This window comes from Hippichthys cyanospilos, chromosome 4 (genome assembly GCF_059441005.1).
Source record: "Hippichthys cyanospilos isolate Australia breed blue-spotted pipefish chromosome 4, RoL_Hcya_1.0, whole genome shotgun sequence".
NCBI classification, from domain to species: Eukaryota; Metazoa; Chordata; class Actinopteri; order Syngnathiformes; family Syngnathidae; genus Hippichthys; species Hippichthys cyanospilos.
In genome coordinates this window covers 25306538-25320929 of record NC_142372.1, presented here as the reverse complement: position 1 = coordinate 25320929, position 14392 = coordinate 25306538, and the positions used below count along the sequence as shown (strand labels likewise).

At 38.1% G+C, this 14392-nt stretch overlaps 1 protein-coding gene across 1 annotated transcript; it reads right to left on the bottom strand.

Moving 5' to 3' along the window:
• Nucleotides 1–342: 342 nt before the first annotated feature.
• fgf19 (fibroblast growth factor 19) lies at nt 343–11905 on the bottom strand. Its single transcript, XM_088412175.1, has 3 exons — nt 11535–11905; nt 11325–11428; nt 343–3007 (listed from the first exon to the last, which is right to left on the bottom strand). Exons 1-3 carry the CDS (start codon nt 11746–11748, stop codon nt 2684–2686), a joined length of 642 nt encoding a protein of 213 aa, XP_088268301.1. The 5' UTR covers nt 11749–11905; the 3' UTR covers nt 343–2683.
• Between the last annotated feature and the right edge of the window lie 2487 nt (nt 11906–14392).

Genomic DNA, 14392 nt, shown 5'->3' with positions numbered 1-14392 from the left:
TAGCATCCAGATGTTTGCCCGGATATGGTTAAACGAGAATGGCCAAGATCCACTTTATCATTCAAATGCTATTTCCTGCTTGTACTGTTATGAAAGGCCTTTGTCACAGGAGGCCCTTTGTCGTACTTAGACCATGACCTTTGGCGGCGAGGATGGGCCTCTGAGCCTCGCTTTGCCATGGGGCCGGAATCACTGAGAGGTAGGATTTTCTGGCCTACTTTGGTTATGGGCCTGCGGTGTAGGGTGAGCGATGAGTATTAATTACGTATTTATAAAAGTTACACGCATAACGGTTGTCTTGAGCTTGAGCTCTTTTTGGATTTAAAAAAAAAAAACATACCCGCACCTTCAAACTTTATTTGTATTGGTTCAGAAAAAAAAAAAAAATCAACATAAAGTGTCCTCTTTTGGATCATAGAAGAGATCTTTTATCAAAAAGGAATAACTTAATTATTACCTTAATACAAATACTTGTACACAAAAAATAATCAACATAAAGTGTGAGATCTGTTCACAAAAAGAAATAATTATGAATAAATATTTGAGATTAAACATAAATCATCATCTTTTGTGATTACAGCAGAGATCTCTTCACAAAATTAAATCAGTAACTTAAGTATTCATAAATATTAGTCCAAAAAAAATAATCAACATCAAGTGTGAGACGTGTTCTCAAAAAGAACGAAAGAAATATTTATCCACAGAAAAATATTCAACTTAAAGTGCCCTCTTTTGCAATCATAGTAGAATCTGTTCACAAAAATAAATTATTAAATCAAATATTAATAATTGGTGCTTATTTCCAAAATCCAAACACAATGAGAGAATGGGGATTTTAGGGGGGCGGTCATATCTTTGGTAAAACAAATTTCTCAGAAAAAATTTTAATTGACTTGTTCAGATCAAGGAAGAAAAAAAGAAGAACATTTATAAAATAGCAGGGTAAAACCGCAGAAGATTAAGTTAAGGTCATAACTGACAACCCCTCAACAGAATCTGCTATGAACAAATCACAAAGTAGCCAGGGAACAATGTACATAAGTCGGCAGTTGAGATTTAAACATTTCTAACTGTGGTAACGTTCAAATTTCCACTGATGAGCCATTCCATTAACCCCAGGGGGGAATTTTGACCCAACTGGGGCTTTTACAGTTTTTGATGTGTGAAATCAAAAGAAAAGAATACAAAAAAAAAAAAAAAAAACACTTGGAGACTAATATATTGCATAGATTGTCAAAACGTGTCAACTTTCAATATAGTCTCCTGCTGTCCCTTCTAAATGCTTGCAAACGGGAGGCGGAGAGGTACATCCTATAGTTGTCAAATTTAGTCCATATATGCTCATTTAATCACATTCAAAACTGGAAATATTGTCAATTTTGGACATATTGAAAACCCAATGTTTTATCACGCCCCCCACCCCCCATTTTTGCATGAATCCTTCCAAAAGCAATAGAAGTTTTTGTGTTGAGACCCCAAAACCACCAGGGAGCGCTTGTAGACAACAAATGGCATTTGCAAGACTTTCAGTGAGTTTATTAAGTGGCTTAGCCTGAATTCCTTAATGTGAAGGTCTTGCTATGCATTGTGGGACGTGTAGTTGACAAAAGGCTTCAATCCAAGAACTAAATCTTGCAGGGAAGCATTTTATTTCATGCAATGCATCACATTATATCTGCATATTCTAGTCTGAGAAAACTGCAGCTTAAATAGCTGTTCAAGGGAACACAATCATCAGAGTTTAACACCAATTTGAGCAAATGGGACAAACGAGAAGCGAAAAGGCTCGCAAGGATTTTCTTTTGACTTTTGGTTGGCTACCACTTTCCGCACGACTGCCGTCAAGGCATCTTTGCACTGGACACCTACTGCTTAATATGACACAACGTGTTATTTTTAGCAATTAGCATCTAGGGCTCCTGGTTGAGCTTGGAAGGGGGCTCGTCCCACCTGCGGTCCCTTCTGAAGGTTTCTCATTTTCCCCAGATGGAGTTTTTGAGTTTCTCCTTCCCCTTCAGGTAGCTTTTTTTCAGGGTTGTGCGTTTGTGATACTCTGTAGGATTTCTTTTTCACCCGAGAAGCCCTTAAAACTGTGTTAATTCAGGGCTATACAATTACACTTGACTTGACTTTTCTTGCCGATAGCTTTGCATTTCTGCAGGACCTTCACCGATAGTGAAGTGGTGGCACCTGCCTTCGTGTCGCCAGGAGCAGCTCAGATAGTGCAGCGCTTTCATTTGAATGAAACACTTATACGTGCTATGATATGATCGGATATCACATTTGCGCTATCCATACAAGTAATTACGTTGGCTTGACTTAATTTCTTCGGACTTTTAAATCCAAAAATGTCAGGTTTAATGCTAAGGTAAATGAATTGTGTCGTTAATATATACACCATCCTTTTCAGATAACAGGAACACTCAAACCAACGCCATTCCAGTTTGGAGCAGACAGCCATTTCAGTCCCATTTCACCTAATGTTTTTGATGTTTTTTTCCAGTGATATGTTTGATTTTTACAGATTATGGGATGCAAATTCAATTCCCCATCTGTTAGATTCTCTTAGGTCAGAATGGACTTCATTGAGGTGACTATGAGCTGAATATCATTGCAATGTCCCTCTGGATATGCCTAAGTATAAGAGGCATCGAGCAGGTGACCTTTGTTTATTGGTGCATTCTCATCGCTTGTCAAAGCTGGGGCTATGAATGATTCGTGTAAGAACACCAAAAGATTCCACTGTACCAAGTGATTTATCTGTTTGTGATACATTCTGACTTGAGCGATAAAAGGACTGCACTGCTGGAGTTGATGCCCGATCCACAGTACTGATTCGCGGTAGGAACTGGGACAAAGCTGGAACACTGCTGTCTCTGCCTTGGAGCAACCTGCGCCGATGTTTTCCCAGGCTAAGTAATACTCCATGCCTGACGGAGATGTAGGTGCTGTATCCATCCGCCATGATTTGCTCCCTGAAAGTGCAGTCATCTTGGCTGTAGATGTGCTGTAAAATAAATAACCACATTTATTACTGTATACATATATTACTTGTTCTGTATATGTATTTATTTATTATATTTTATGCGCAGGGAGCCAATTGCGCGTCTTAATAGACGAGCCAATCACCCTCTTGGCTCCCGGCGCAACCATCGACCAATGAGGGCAGGAGTTGTAATCTACTGCCGCCCCAACTTCTGCTTTAGATACGCAAGCCAGCTGTCAGTCAAAAAATACGCAGGCGACAGAGAACAAGACAGAGAAGCAAATCCCTTCACTGGACCATTGGAAATTTCTTACCTAGATTTTGTTTTATAATAAAACGGTATTTCAAGTGTAAACTCTGAATGTTATCATGTTTGATTATCTACACTTTAACTTTAATCGACCTCGAATTTGCCGATAATATGAATGACCGCGGCAGCCGCGAGATTTCAAATGATATGGAGAGGGGTAACTGTTAAGTTACAATATAAGGGTTAATAATTTAATATTTAAGTAAATTAATGTACTGCAGTAGTTCGACAACCGTGGCAAGTACGTTTATAGTTACCGCGTCTGCCTGACATGCACGTCTCCGCAATATAGATTTATTTTTTCCCCAAAAAAAATCAGATACACATACATATATATATATATATACACATACATATATATATATATATATATATATACATATATATATATATCCAATCCAATCCAATCCAACTTTATTTGTTAAGCACTTTAAAACAGCCACAGCTGACCAAAGTGCTGTACAAAACAATAAGAACATTGTAAAAACAGACACAATAGCTCAAGGATATAAAACGCTAAATCTGATAAGACAAATGATAAGGGTAAAACATAGAATAAAATGAAGGATAAAAAGAATAAAATAGCGAATAAAATGAAAGGGATAAAAGAATAAAGGAATAAAATAAGAGTAAAAAGTCTACTGTCTTACTAAGTGTTAAACGCCAAGGAGAAGAGGTGGGTTTTGACAAGTGATTTAAAAACAGGCAGGGAGGAGGCCTGCCTGATGTGCTGAGGCAGGTTATTCCAGAGTTTTGGGGCTGCAACAGCAAAGGCACGGTCCCCTCTGAGCTTCCGCTTAGTTTGTGGCTCTCTCAGGAGCAGCTGATCAGCTGACCTGAGATAGCGAGCAGGTTGTAGGGGTGCAGTAGCTCAGAGAGGTATGAAGGGGAAAAACCGTTCAGGGATTTAAAAGCAAATACAGGTACTGTAAAAGGATTTTAAAATGAATCCTAAAATGTACAGGCAAGTGAAGTGAAGCTAAAATGGGGGAAATGTGCTCATGCTTTTGTGTGCCTGTTAAAAGACATGCTGCAGCGTTCTGGACCATCTGCAGACGAGAGATGGCCGAGGCACTGACCCCCACATAAAGGGCGTTACAATAGTCCAGCCGGGTAGTTAGTTAGAAATGGCTTAATTTTGGCCAGCTGCCTCAGGTGGTAGAAGCTCGATTTGACAACCATCCTGATCTGATTTTCATGGAAATTAAGCTGGAGATAATCAAGAAATACGAAGAAGGCTAAGAAAGCTATGGCGAGGCTACCCTCACTAGGGAATTACTTGGGGTTTTAGACGGCTATTTAACATAGGTTTGGATTGCCCACCATATGCTGTAGTCACGTTGCGATATATATATATATATATATATATATATATATATATATATATATATATATATATATATATATATTTAAAACGCATCGATTTAATACTTAATTATGTGGGATTTAATGTCTGCACTCTTAAAAAACGTGAAAATACATCCCTGGCATTGAATTTGAATGACTTAATATGACTAAATATATTTTAGCAAATGCAACAATTTTGAAATTTGTCAAAATGCCTCTTGTGTCTACAATTGCTTGGTAGCATTTTATTTTATAATACTGTTTTTGACTAAATAATTGGAAATCAACCTGGTTTGTTTTAAGGTGGGTAATTTGCAAATGTTATTTTCTAATCTTCAATATGTTTTCAAGTAATACATATACAGTGCTTGTATTCAAATTGAATCTGTTGGTGAATAAAAAGGTCTTTTATTATTTTTTTAAACTTAATAATGCAATTAAATTTTAAATGATTTTTTTTGTTTGTTTTGTTTATGCAAACATTTGCGATATCAGATTCTGAAGATATGTAACCTTCAGCAAAACTATTATAGCATTGACATTACATCTCTAAAATATATCATGTTAAAATATTTTTTGCTAAATAGGCATATTTTCTCACATCAAAAAATGTTGTATTTTTAAACAAAATATATTATGCAGAATTTGTTGTACATTTACCATGTTTCCAGCTAAATCAAACTGTAATTGTCAGTTCAACAATGGACGGGCAATGTTATGTAAATTATCCGTATTTTAAAATGTATTTTGCATATGGAAATCTCCAGAAACTCAGTTGTCAAACTGTGTAACATATAGGGGAAAGTAGATAGGGAGGTGACATAATCCTGCTGGCTTGTTCTAAATATATCAACTGTTCCATATTCAAGATCCTTGGAATGTTAATGAGTTAATAAATTATTTTTGTATTCAACTCTCACATACAAAAATGAAAAATGAAAGACAAGCAGTATATTTCCGTCAGGCGTCGGCAAGATGGGAGTGACAGACAGACGGAAAGCCGACAGAATACTAACCGCAACGATTACAACAATGGCCGAAAAGCCACTTTCCGTCATACTCGGTCAGTCATTTTTATCAGTGCTGGGCACTTCATCAGCGCTGACAGAGGCCTGTTTTGCCGACAGATTGACGAATGACGGGTATGCTCAAAAAACGGTGAATTAAAAATGTCAGCAGTGCAATTTTCATCAGTCGTTGTCAGGATAGACATTACGTCAGATGTCTGTTGGCCCTCCACGCTCCATTTTGCTGACTGAAACATAACTCGACTTGTGTGATTATCTGCTATATTGCTGCATCATTATTGTACTAATTGCAATCAGCCTGGAGTCAATGTGATCATGGTCGTTTTACAGCACAACCAAGCAGGGGAGAAATATGTTCGGTTGAGTCAATAAACTGGGTTAGTTCAATTTTCTACTTGTCCGTCACAGATAAAAGACAGCTGACTTTATTGGAGATTTGTAGTTGCTGCATTTCTTAGTCCTGGTTTCATAAACCAAAATCTTGCTGACCAAAAGTTAAAAGTAATGTTTAAAATTAAGTGTTTAGGGATTGTTTGTATTTGTTTTTTTAATATGTTTTACATAAAGAAATGGTTTGTTGATAAGAGTGTTCTGGTATGCGTTTCCAAAGCAAGGCGGTCACTTTTTCGAGTAACTAATGGGTGAAAAATAATTTGCATTCTTTCACTGATTGGCTCTTGGCCAGAAAATGCAAAATGGAAGCTTTTTCAAGACATATTTTTGTAAATTCAATCTCAGCAATACTTTGCTTTACTTATAGTGTGTGTGAGAGATGAACGTTAGACAAATTTGAATGGAAGGTTTTAAAAAAGTTAACCAAACAGTTATGAGAATTGACATCTAGCATTTGTATATCTTGTAAAGTGTGATAATGCTACCCAGTGGACATGAATGCTAAGTGCATTCTCGTTCCTCCTGCTTTCACTAAAATGCAGGTAAAAGAACATGATGGTGTATTACAGCTTCAAGTTAAAGCTCTTAGGTGACTTTGTTTTTGTGGTACACTTATATTTGGGGTAGGTGGTGACATTCAGTCTTTCAGCATTTTGTCTGCAAAACAGGTGCCCGTCAGTAACGAATCAACGGACAGTCCTTTGATGGCAATGGACTGCCCATCTCTGGTTGTATTAAAGGGAGACTGTGTCAGATTTAGACCATTTTACAGAAAAAAGGAATAAATTAAATGATTATAAATTTAAAAAACTTGCAACTGTTGATGACCAACAGTATCTTTTAAATATAATCGTAAATCTAGTTATCAGTTTGCCATGTTTGTTATACAGTAGCTATGGACAATGGTAAATGCAGCACCTCCTGCTGTCCGTAATGAAAAACTGTCAAATTTTACACAGTATCCCTGTGGGGCAAGGGTCGGTCGGACACATAACTACAAACTTGATTAAATGTAACCATGCAGTTTGGTCAATTTGAACAATTACATTTTAGAGTGCGGTTACCACCTCCATTTCATATCCATTGTAGTGGTGTCCATCATATAGGTAAAATCATTGACCAAAGTTAATCTTTGTTGATGAAGTCACGAATTATATGAACAAGGCAACACATTAGCAGAGTGCCTCGCAGTGCAGAGGTTGTGGGTTGGATTCTTCGCACCAACTTTCCTGTTTGGAGTTTGCATATGCTCGCCGTGCTTTTGTGGGTTTTGACTGAGTACCCCGGTTGCCTCCAACAAACCAAAAACATGCATAAAAAGTTAATTAACCACTTATGTGAGGTTGTGAGTATGACGTTTCTTTGCTTATGTGTGCTCTGTGACTGCCTATTGCCCAAATACATCTGGGATAGGCTCCACTATGACGCGACCATTGTGAGCATAAGTGATTAACAAACAAACAACACCAGCCAACTCATGACTGGGATGCCAAAGATGGCAACAAAATTTGAATGATCAGGCACCTAGAGATCATACAATGTCTTCAAAATCCATGGTATAAAACAACTGGAGGTATCACTAATCAGTGAGAGTGGGCGACATTTTTAGTGCTGGGCGACAATATCCATATATCGCTAGATAGCAATACTAAGTTCGACGCCATACGCGTATTGCAATACAACGTTCAGTTTCCAATATATTGCGTACCGGTTTTGAAACCCCTTACTTTTGCGATCGTTCGTTTTTGTTTTCTGTTTCTTTAATCAATCCGCTTCAGAGTGGCTTTGGTATAATGATTTTTGTCACCTGAATAGTGTTTTCATGTAAATCATTCCAAGCGCCTCAAAACAACCACATTGAATATTACAATACGCTACCTTTCGAGTGAGGCGATATTCCAAAGCAAAAGTGGCGGCAGAGGAGGAGGGCAAACAACAGTAAAAGAAAACCTCATGATACGGAGTTAGCATTTTCTTCATTTCTGCCGTTTTAGTCACATCTCCGTCACGTTGTGGTTTGGCGGCGTGAGGCGGTGGAGGGAAAGGGACTCAAAAAAACGCAGGAGGACGGAGAGGGTGTGCTCAAACAAAAATGCTCTTTTAATAATAAAACAAGGCAGGAAAAGCAGTAGGCAACTGGACAAAGTAGCAAAATAAATGAGGTACGGAATATAACTCACGAGACTTAATTCGGATGACTGGGTAGAATGGAGGGCGAGTAGGAGGGGGGAAAAACACAGCGGCACGGGGAACACGAATTGAAGATATCGGTGGGGTAAGAGGTGCAATAATTCGACGAAGGCGACAGAGGGACGGTGGTTTAAATACATGAAAACTAATTACAGAAAACACACTACAGCTGGACGGGAACAAGAGGCAGGGGAACCGGATTGGCTAACACGTGAGGAGCGGGGATACACGGACAACAGGTGGACGAGATAAAACTAACTAGACTGAGAAAAAGGCAGACGCAGGGAAACCAACACGAGTTAGTCAGACGAAATGAACCAAAAACTACTTAAACTAAATCCGAAAAACCCAGACAGAACGTGACAATCTCGGACTTCCTAATTTTGTTCATGTAGTGTGTAGTAAGCTCCTGTATGTGTTCCCGAGAAACTCCATAATATCCAAGCAGCCATATTCACAAGCAGTAGAATCTCATGTTGCAGTGAATTCAAATACGAGTTTTGAGATTGTTTTTGTTTTGTTTTATTTAGATTTTTTTTCAATATGCAAAGTAATTTTAAGTACATTTTTAATATGAAGAAAAATACTATACAGAAGTGAGTGTATCTCAAGGGTTCACTGTATTTGATCAATTATAACAAGAGAAATCTCCTTGGTTTTTGTTGTATTTTTTTTACACCAACGCAAGTGATGTCACAGATCTGTTTTGCTTACGGTTAAAGAGCAAAAATGCCAGAAAAAGAAGAGTAGGAAGTGGTGCGCAATAAGAGGCACGTGTGACAAAGTGCTGCCTCTGTATTCCTGCCACATCAGTCCCACATGAAAGAGTATTCCCAACTGCTGGAGGAATATTAACACGATCAAGGGCATGCTTGGAAAAAAAAAAAAGTTTAATGTGTGCACATAGATGACAATGGTGTGGCTTCTGAAAAAGAATAAATAGAATGTGTCTATTCTAATTAAAAAAAAATCGGTCATTGTTAATTAAAATCCCATAGATTTTTTTTTTTTTAACAAACATTGCCCGATACATCACAACCCGTATTGCAATACAATTTTGCTGTATCGCAATATATCGCAAAACACTTTTAAGACACAATACCCAGCAGTAGATAATATAATAATAGTTTGAGGAGGGAACAAAGTCAAATGGGGACTGAATTTTCTGTTAAACCAGTAAATGTCTAATGCTTTGCTAATTATAGTGTTGTAATTTGTTCTTATTTGTTTTTGACAAAACCAAAAAATGTTACTCTTTAGACAAAGCCTTTTGATGAAATAAAAAGTCCTTTAAATACGGCTGTTCTTTCATTTTAGATTTTGTACATGTGTACACACAAAACATGACATTGTTCTCTGAGTTCTTCAAAATCTGTTTGACTTGGCTGCAGAGGACACGGTTGTTTTTGCTGGCACTTTTCATTCAGGTTTTTTTGCTTTGTAAACATATCCTATCCTTAACCAAACTGGACAAAGGTTGATGAACCAAATGCCTGTTTGAAATGAATGACCGAACATCTGGTGTTGTCTGAATACAGATGTCAAACAGAAAACATGTAAGGAAAAGGAAAAGCTGAGCAGCAATCACTCACTGCCCATTTGCAAGTGATAATCCTAATATTCTGATAATTCCGTAAAATGTATGACTTGGGGGCACAAAACTTGAATGTTTGATCCTAAAAATGTTGGTGTTGTTGACGAGATGCAGTTTAGCGGATCCCTTGAGCAATTTAGAATAACACATTTGCAAGACAACAAAATCTCAACTGCTCAATTTCTGAACCTGTGCCTGTTCTGTCTTTTTTTTTTTTTTTTCCCAGATCATGTATTTTATTGAATTACTTTATTTATTTACATCGGTCATCTCAGGAGCCTCAGTCTTGTAATCATGCGTGCCATTCCCTGTTCACGTTCAACAATGCCCTCATATTTTCAACCTGTGCCTCTTTGCCTTCCCCCTTATTTGCTTAGTTCTTGCACTCCCATTTACCAGGTTGCACTATAGCTGTCTATCCAGCCAACTATTTTCGAGAACACTTTTCCAAATTAGGATTGTAGGAGAGCTGGAGCATGAGCCAGCCGACTTCGGGCAAAAAGGGCGATGCACCCTGGACAGGACGTATATACACAAACAACCATTCACACCTATGGGAAATGTAGAGCATAGGTCTCAAACTCCAGTCCTCGAGGGCCGCAATGCTGCATGTATTTGATCCTTCTGTATTAAACACACCTTATTCAAAGTATTAGCTCATCAGCAAGCACTGCGGGAGCATGAAACTTAATGAATGTGAACTGTGAAAATGAATCGGGTGTGTTTAAGAGCGCAGCATCGACTGCAGGATTGTGGCCCTCGAGGACTACAGTTTGAGACCTATGATTTTGAGTTTTTAGTAAGCCTGGATATACAATGTGGGAGAATATCATGATCTGCCTTTGTCATGCTGATCCTGAAAAAAAAAAAATTTGGTTTCAAAGTAGACAGTACACCATACTTGTTGAAATGTTTAGCTAATTTTGAGTGTGAGGTTGGAACAAATTATCCTCCACACCAGTTAATCACAGGGTAAATCCCAAAATACCACCATGCACTGGCACACCTGCGTACAAGATAGGGTTCAAGATAGGCCGAAAGAAAATATGCAAGTACGGGCAGAAAATGCAAACGTGCAGGGTGCTCCAAAATCCCAAGGGTGAAAAGGGAATGGTGAAATCTTGATCACATCAACATGAAAGACTGCTTTTCCAATCAGCACATGACAATGACCGTGAGCCTTTTCTCATCTTCAGGTTTTGAACTTATTTTGACTTGAGGATGGATTTATTTAGCAACTTTGAAGATAAAAAGAAAATCAATGCCTTTGAAGTCATTAAATAAACTCTCAGACATCAAGTTGTAGCAAACAACACTCAAAACAACATGAACATCATCCCAATAAAGCTTATGACCGTTGAAGGCATGAAATAAAACTATTAATCCAAAGTACTGTAGTGCACATCGCATGTAAAAAAAACTTGGCAATTTTCACATCAAGTGAAGAACAATTTTGCAACACACTTGATTACTTACCGACGAGTACAACCTTCCATCAGCTTCCATGCAAAGATACTGCGCGGCTTCAATGCCTCTGATAATTATACAGCCTGGATGCACAGGGCGAATCTCCAGCAGACCTTTTAATTCATGTTGAATAAGCAGAGTAGGAAAAAAAACAGTCACTAGCAATATTACGGACAAGCACCGCATTTTGCACTGTCAAATTCTGTACGTGTTACTTACTATACAGAGTTTGATCTGCAGAGCCGAGAATCTGTCCATCTTCTTGAATCATTAGATGTACTCCTGCCCTGGCAGCGTACAGGTGTCTAAAGCGAACGGTTTCGCTCCAGCTGTTGTTTAAGTGGGATCCCAGGTTTGAAAGTGGTATATAAACAAATGCAACGACTAGAAATAAATAAACAACCAAAATATTGACCTTATAAACCAGGAGCATGATTCTTCTAGACCACTGGTGCTATCCGGTTTCTGCTATTGTTTTTTTGACAATATAAAGTGCCCTAAAGTATTCTCTAGCAAGCTTTTTAAACGCGGTCCTTATCAGTTGCTGATAACCTCATCCCACAAATCCAGTTCCAAGAAGCTCTCTAACACACCCCTTCACAACGCCCAACTAAATCGTTGTTCTCATTGGCTTTAAAGAAGCCTAACTACTACAATAATTAAATCAAGACTAAAGAGAATCCCCCCTCCCAAAACAAACAAGAGCTTAATTAAAGCTTGCTGAGATGTGGTGTCAGGATTAAAACAAATAAAAGGTGCGCTGTTTACAACTCAAAATTGGTTACTTTTAGTCTCAAGCTACAGCTCCAAGCTACTGACCAGATAACATCAAACATATGTGAATAAAAATTGATTTTTAGGAATATGGGGGCTTTAAATTAAAACTTTAAATGACAAAACCTTTTTCAGTTTAAAGAAGGTGATGTGATGTGGGTTGGCTCCTTTGTCAGTTGCTATGGTTTGTTATTTTGCCATCAGCTCCAATGTTTGGTCATTTTGTCAAATGGGCAGGGTTGCCTTTGCCTGCTCATGGGCTTAGAGGTGTGGGAGCAGTTCAGATTCTGGTTTCTCAATTCAATTACGGTTTGTAATAAATCTTGTATTTTTGGACAAATATGAACTTCTCTGTTCTTTAATTGAGTGATATCACAGTTTAGTCAACACCACACAAATGAAAGTACACATCTGGACTGTGTCATCCACTAAAATGTACAAAAATGTACACAAATGACATTGGTTAAGTCATTAATGACTGAATCCCTGAACTACAAATGCTATTCGTTTCAATTAGATTATTTAATTTGGAATTCATGCATACCTGATGATTTTAAGTTATTTTTACTATTAGTCTCATGAGTAAGTCTATTTTTAAAATGAGTATACAGTAATTAAGAGTTGAGACTATGACATAAATAAGGTTTTTATATGAATGTTCACATTAAAGCTTCGAAAGCAAATACAAAATGGAGGTACGAAGGTATGGTATTGCATAATTACCAATCAATGTTTTTGTTTTGTTTACTCTTGGGCAATGTGGGTATACGCCTAATGTACATTGTAATGCCACTGACAGATATGCAATAGCACAAGCCATCCAGACAATAATAATGTGAGAGCTCAAAAGCTCCCACCAAAACAATTTTGTGAATAAATATGAACCCAGAAAACTGGTTTGGGACCCCTTTTCTTTGTTCATAATCTGATGAATGAATGGCTATGTTATTGACAATTGTAACCTTTATTGTTGTTTTTTTTTTATTCACATGATTAATTGCATCATGAGTGACATAGTCACTTGATCTATGATTCTGATGAGAAAATAAATGATAAATACATGTCTATACTGAAAAATGGACAAAACGGTGAAAATTAATGGTAAACATTTACATTTTCCCACATAGCAACACTGGTCTGGCCCGGTGATGGCCCACACACCCCACTCACAGGTGGCCCATATACAGTACCTCGAAATCCACAACATGGGCCGCATAAGAACCATGTAAGAACCAGATCGTACAACCGTAACTTGGCCCAACTTTGGCCCTATGTTGGGCGAGGCAATTTTTAGACCAAGTTCCTAATATTAGCCTTAATTTAACCTTAACTAAGTCACTTCGTTCATTGGCCATATTTAACCCAAAATTTATCAAAAAGGGATGAGTTTCTAAGGGCTCTGCATGTTGTAGGGCTGTCCTGGCTGACACGCATCTACAACACTGTGTGGACATTAGGGACAGTGCCCCTAGATTGGAAGACTGGGGTGGTGGTCTGCCGTTTTAAGAAAGCATACTGGAAGGTGTTTTCTAACTATAAAGGGATGGCACGCTTCAGGTCTATTCAGGGGTGCGGGAGAGTCCGTCAGGAAGTGGAACCTCGGATTCAGGAGGAGTAGAGTGGTTTTTGTTCCAACCGTTGGCAGTGGACCAGCTCTACACCCTCGGCAGGTTCCTTGAGAGAATGAGAGTTCACCCAACTGGTCTGCATGTGTTCTGAGAACTTGGAAAAGGCTTTAGACCATTCTCCTCGGAGAGTCCTGTGAGGGGTGTTTCAAGGGTACAGGACTACCGAACTCCTTGATCCGGGCTGTTTGGTCCTCCTATCACCCATGTCAGAGTTTGGTCTGCATTGCCAGCAGTAAGTCAAATTTGTTTCCAGTGAGGGTTGGAGTCTGCAACGATTCTATTCATTATTTTTATGGACAGAATTTCTAGGCGCGGCCAAAGCACCGAGGAGGTCCAGTTTGGGGGTCTCAGCATTGGATTAAGTCTGTTTTTAAAGATAACTGCAGAATATCTCCTGTTGATTGTTGCAGAATTATTGGATAAACATACAGTATTTTGAAAAATACAATTTTTAAAGGCAAAGGTTCTTGTCATAATTTGATTTTATTTTGTATTATATTAAATTGCGAATGACTCATGACTCTTCAATAAAGTAATCAATTCAACTGGTTTATTATACTTTTAAAAATAAATCATTCTGAAACTTGTCAAATTAATCCACATAATTCACGTCATCATCAAAGAACTTCATTATTTAGGAACTAAACGTTTGGCAGTAACCTGTTTCGGGGGAAA

What these genes read in the sequence shown, in the direction of transcription:
- fgf19 (XM_088412175.1), bottom strand. Translation starts at nt 11,748, where the DNA reads ATGCTCCTGGTTTATAAGGTCAATATTTTGGTTGTTTATTTATTTCTA. An exon ending in TGCAGATCAAACTCTGTATA is followed by an intron (nt 11,429 to 11,534) that starts GTAAGTAACACG and finishes ATGAATTAAAAG; the next exon opens with GTCTGCTGGAGATTCGCCCT. An exon ending in ATGGAAGGTTGTACTCGTCG is followed by an intron (nt 3,008 to 11,324) that starts GTAAGTAATCAA and finishes TTTATTTTACAG; the next exon opens with CACATCTACAGCCAAGATGA.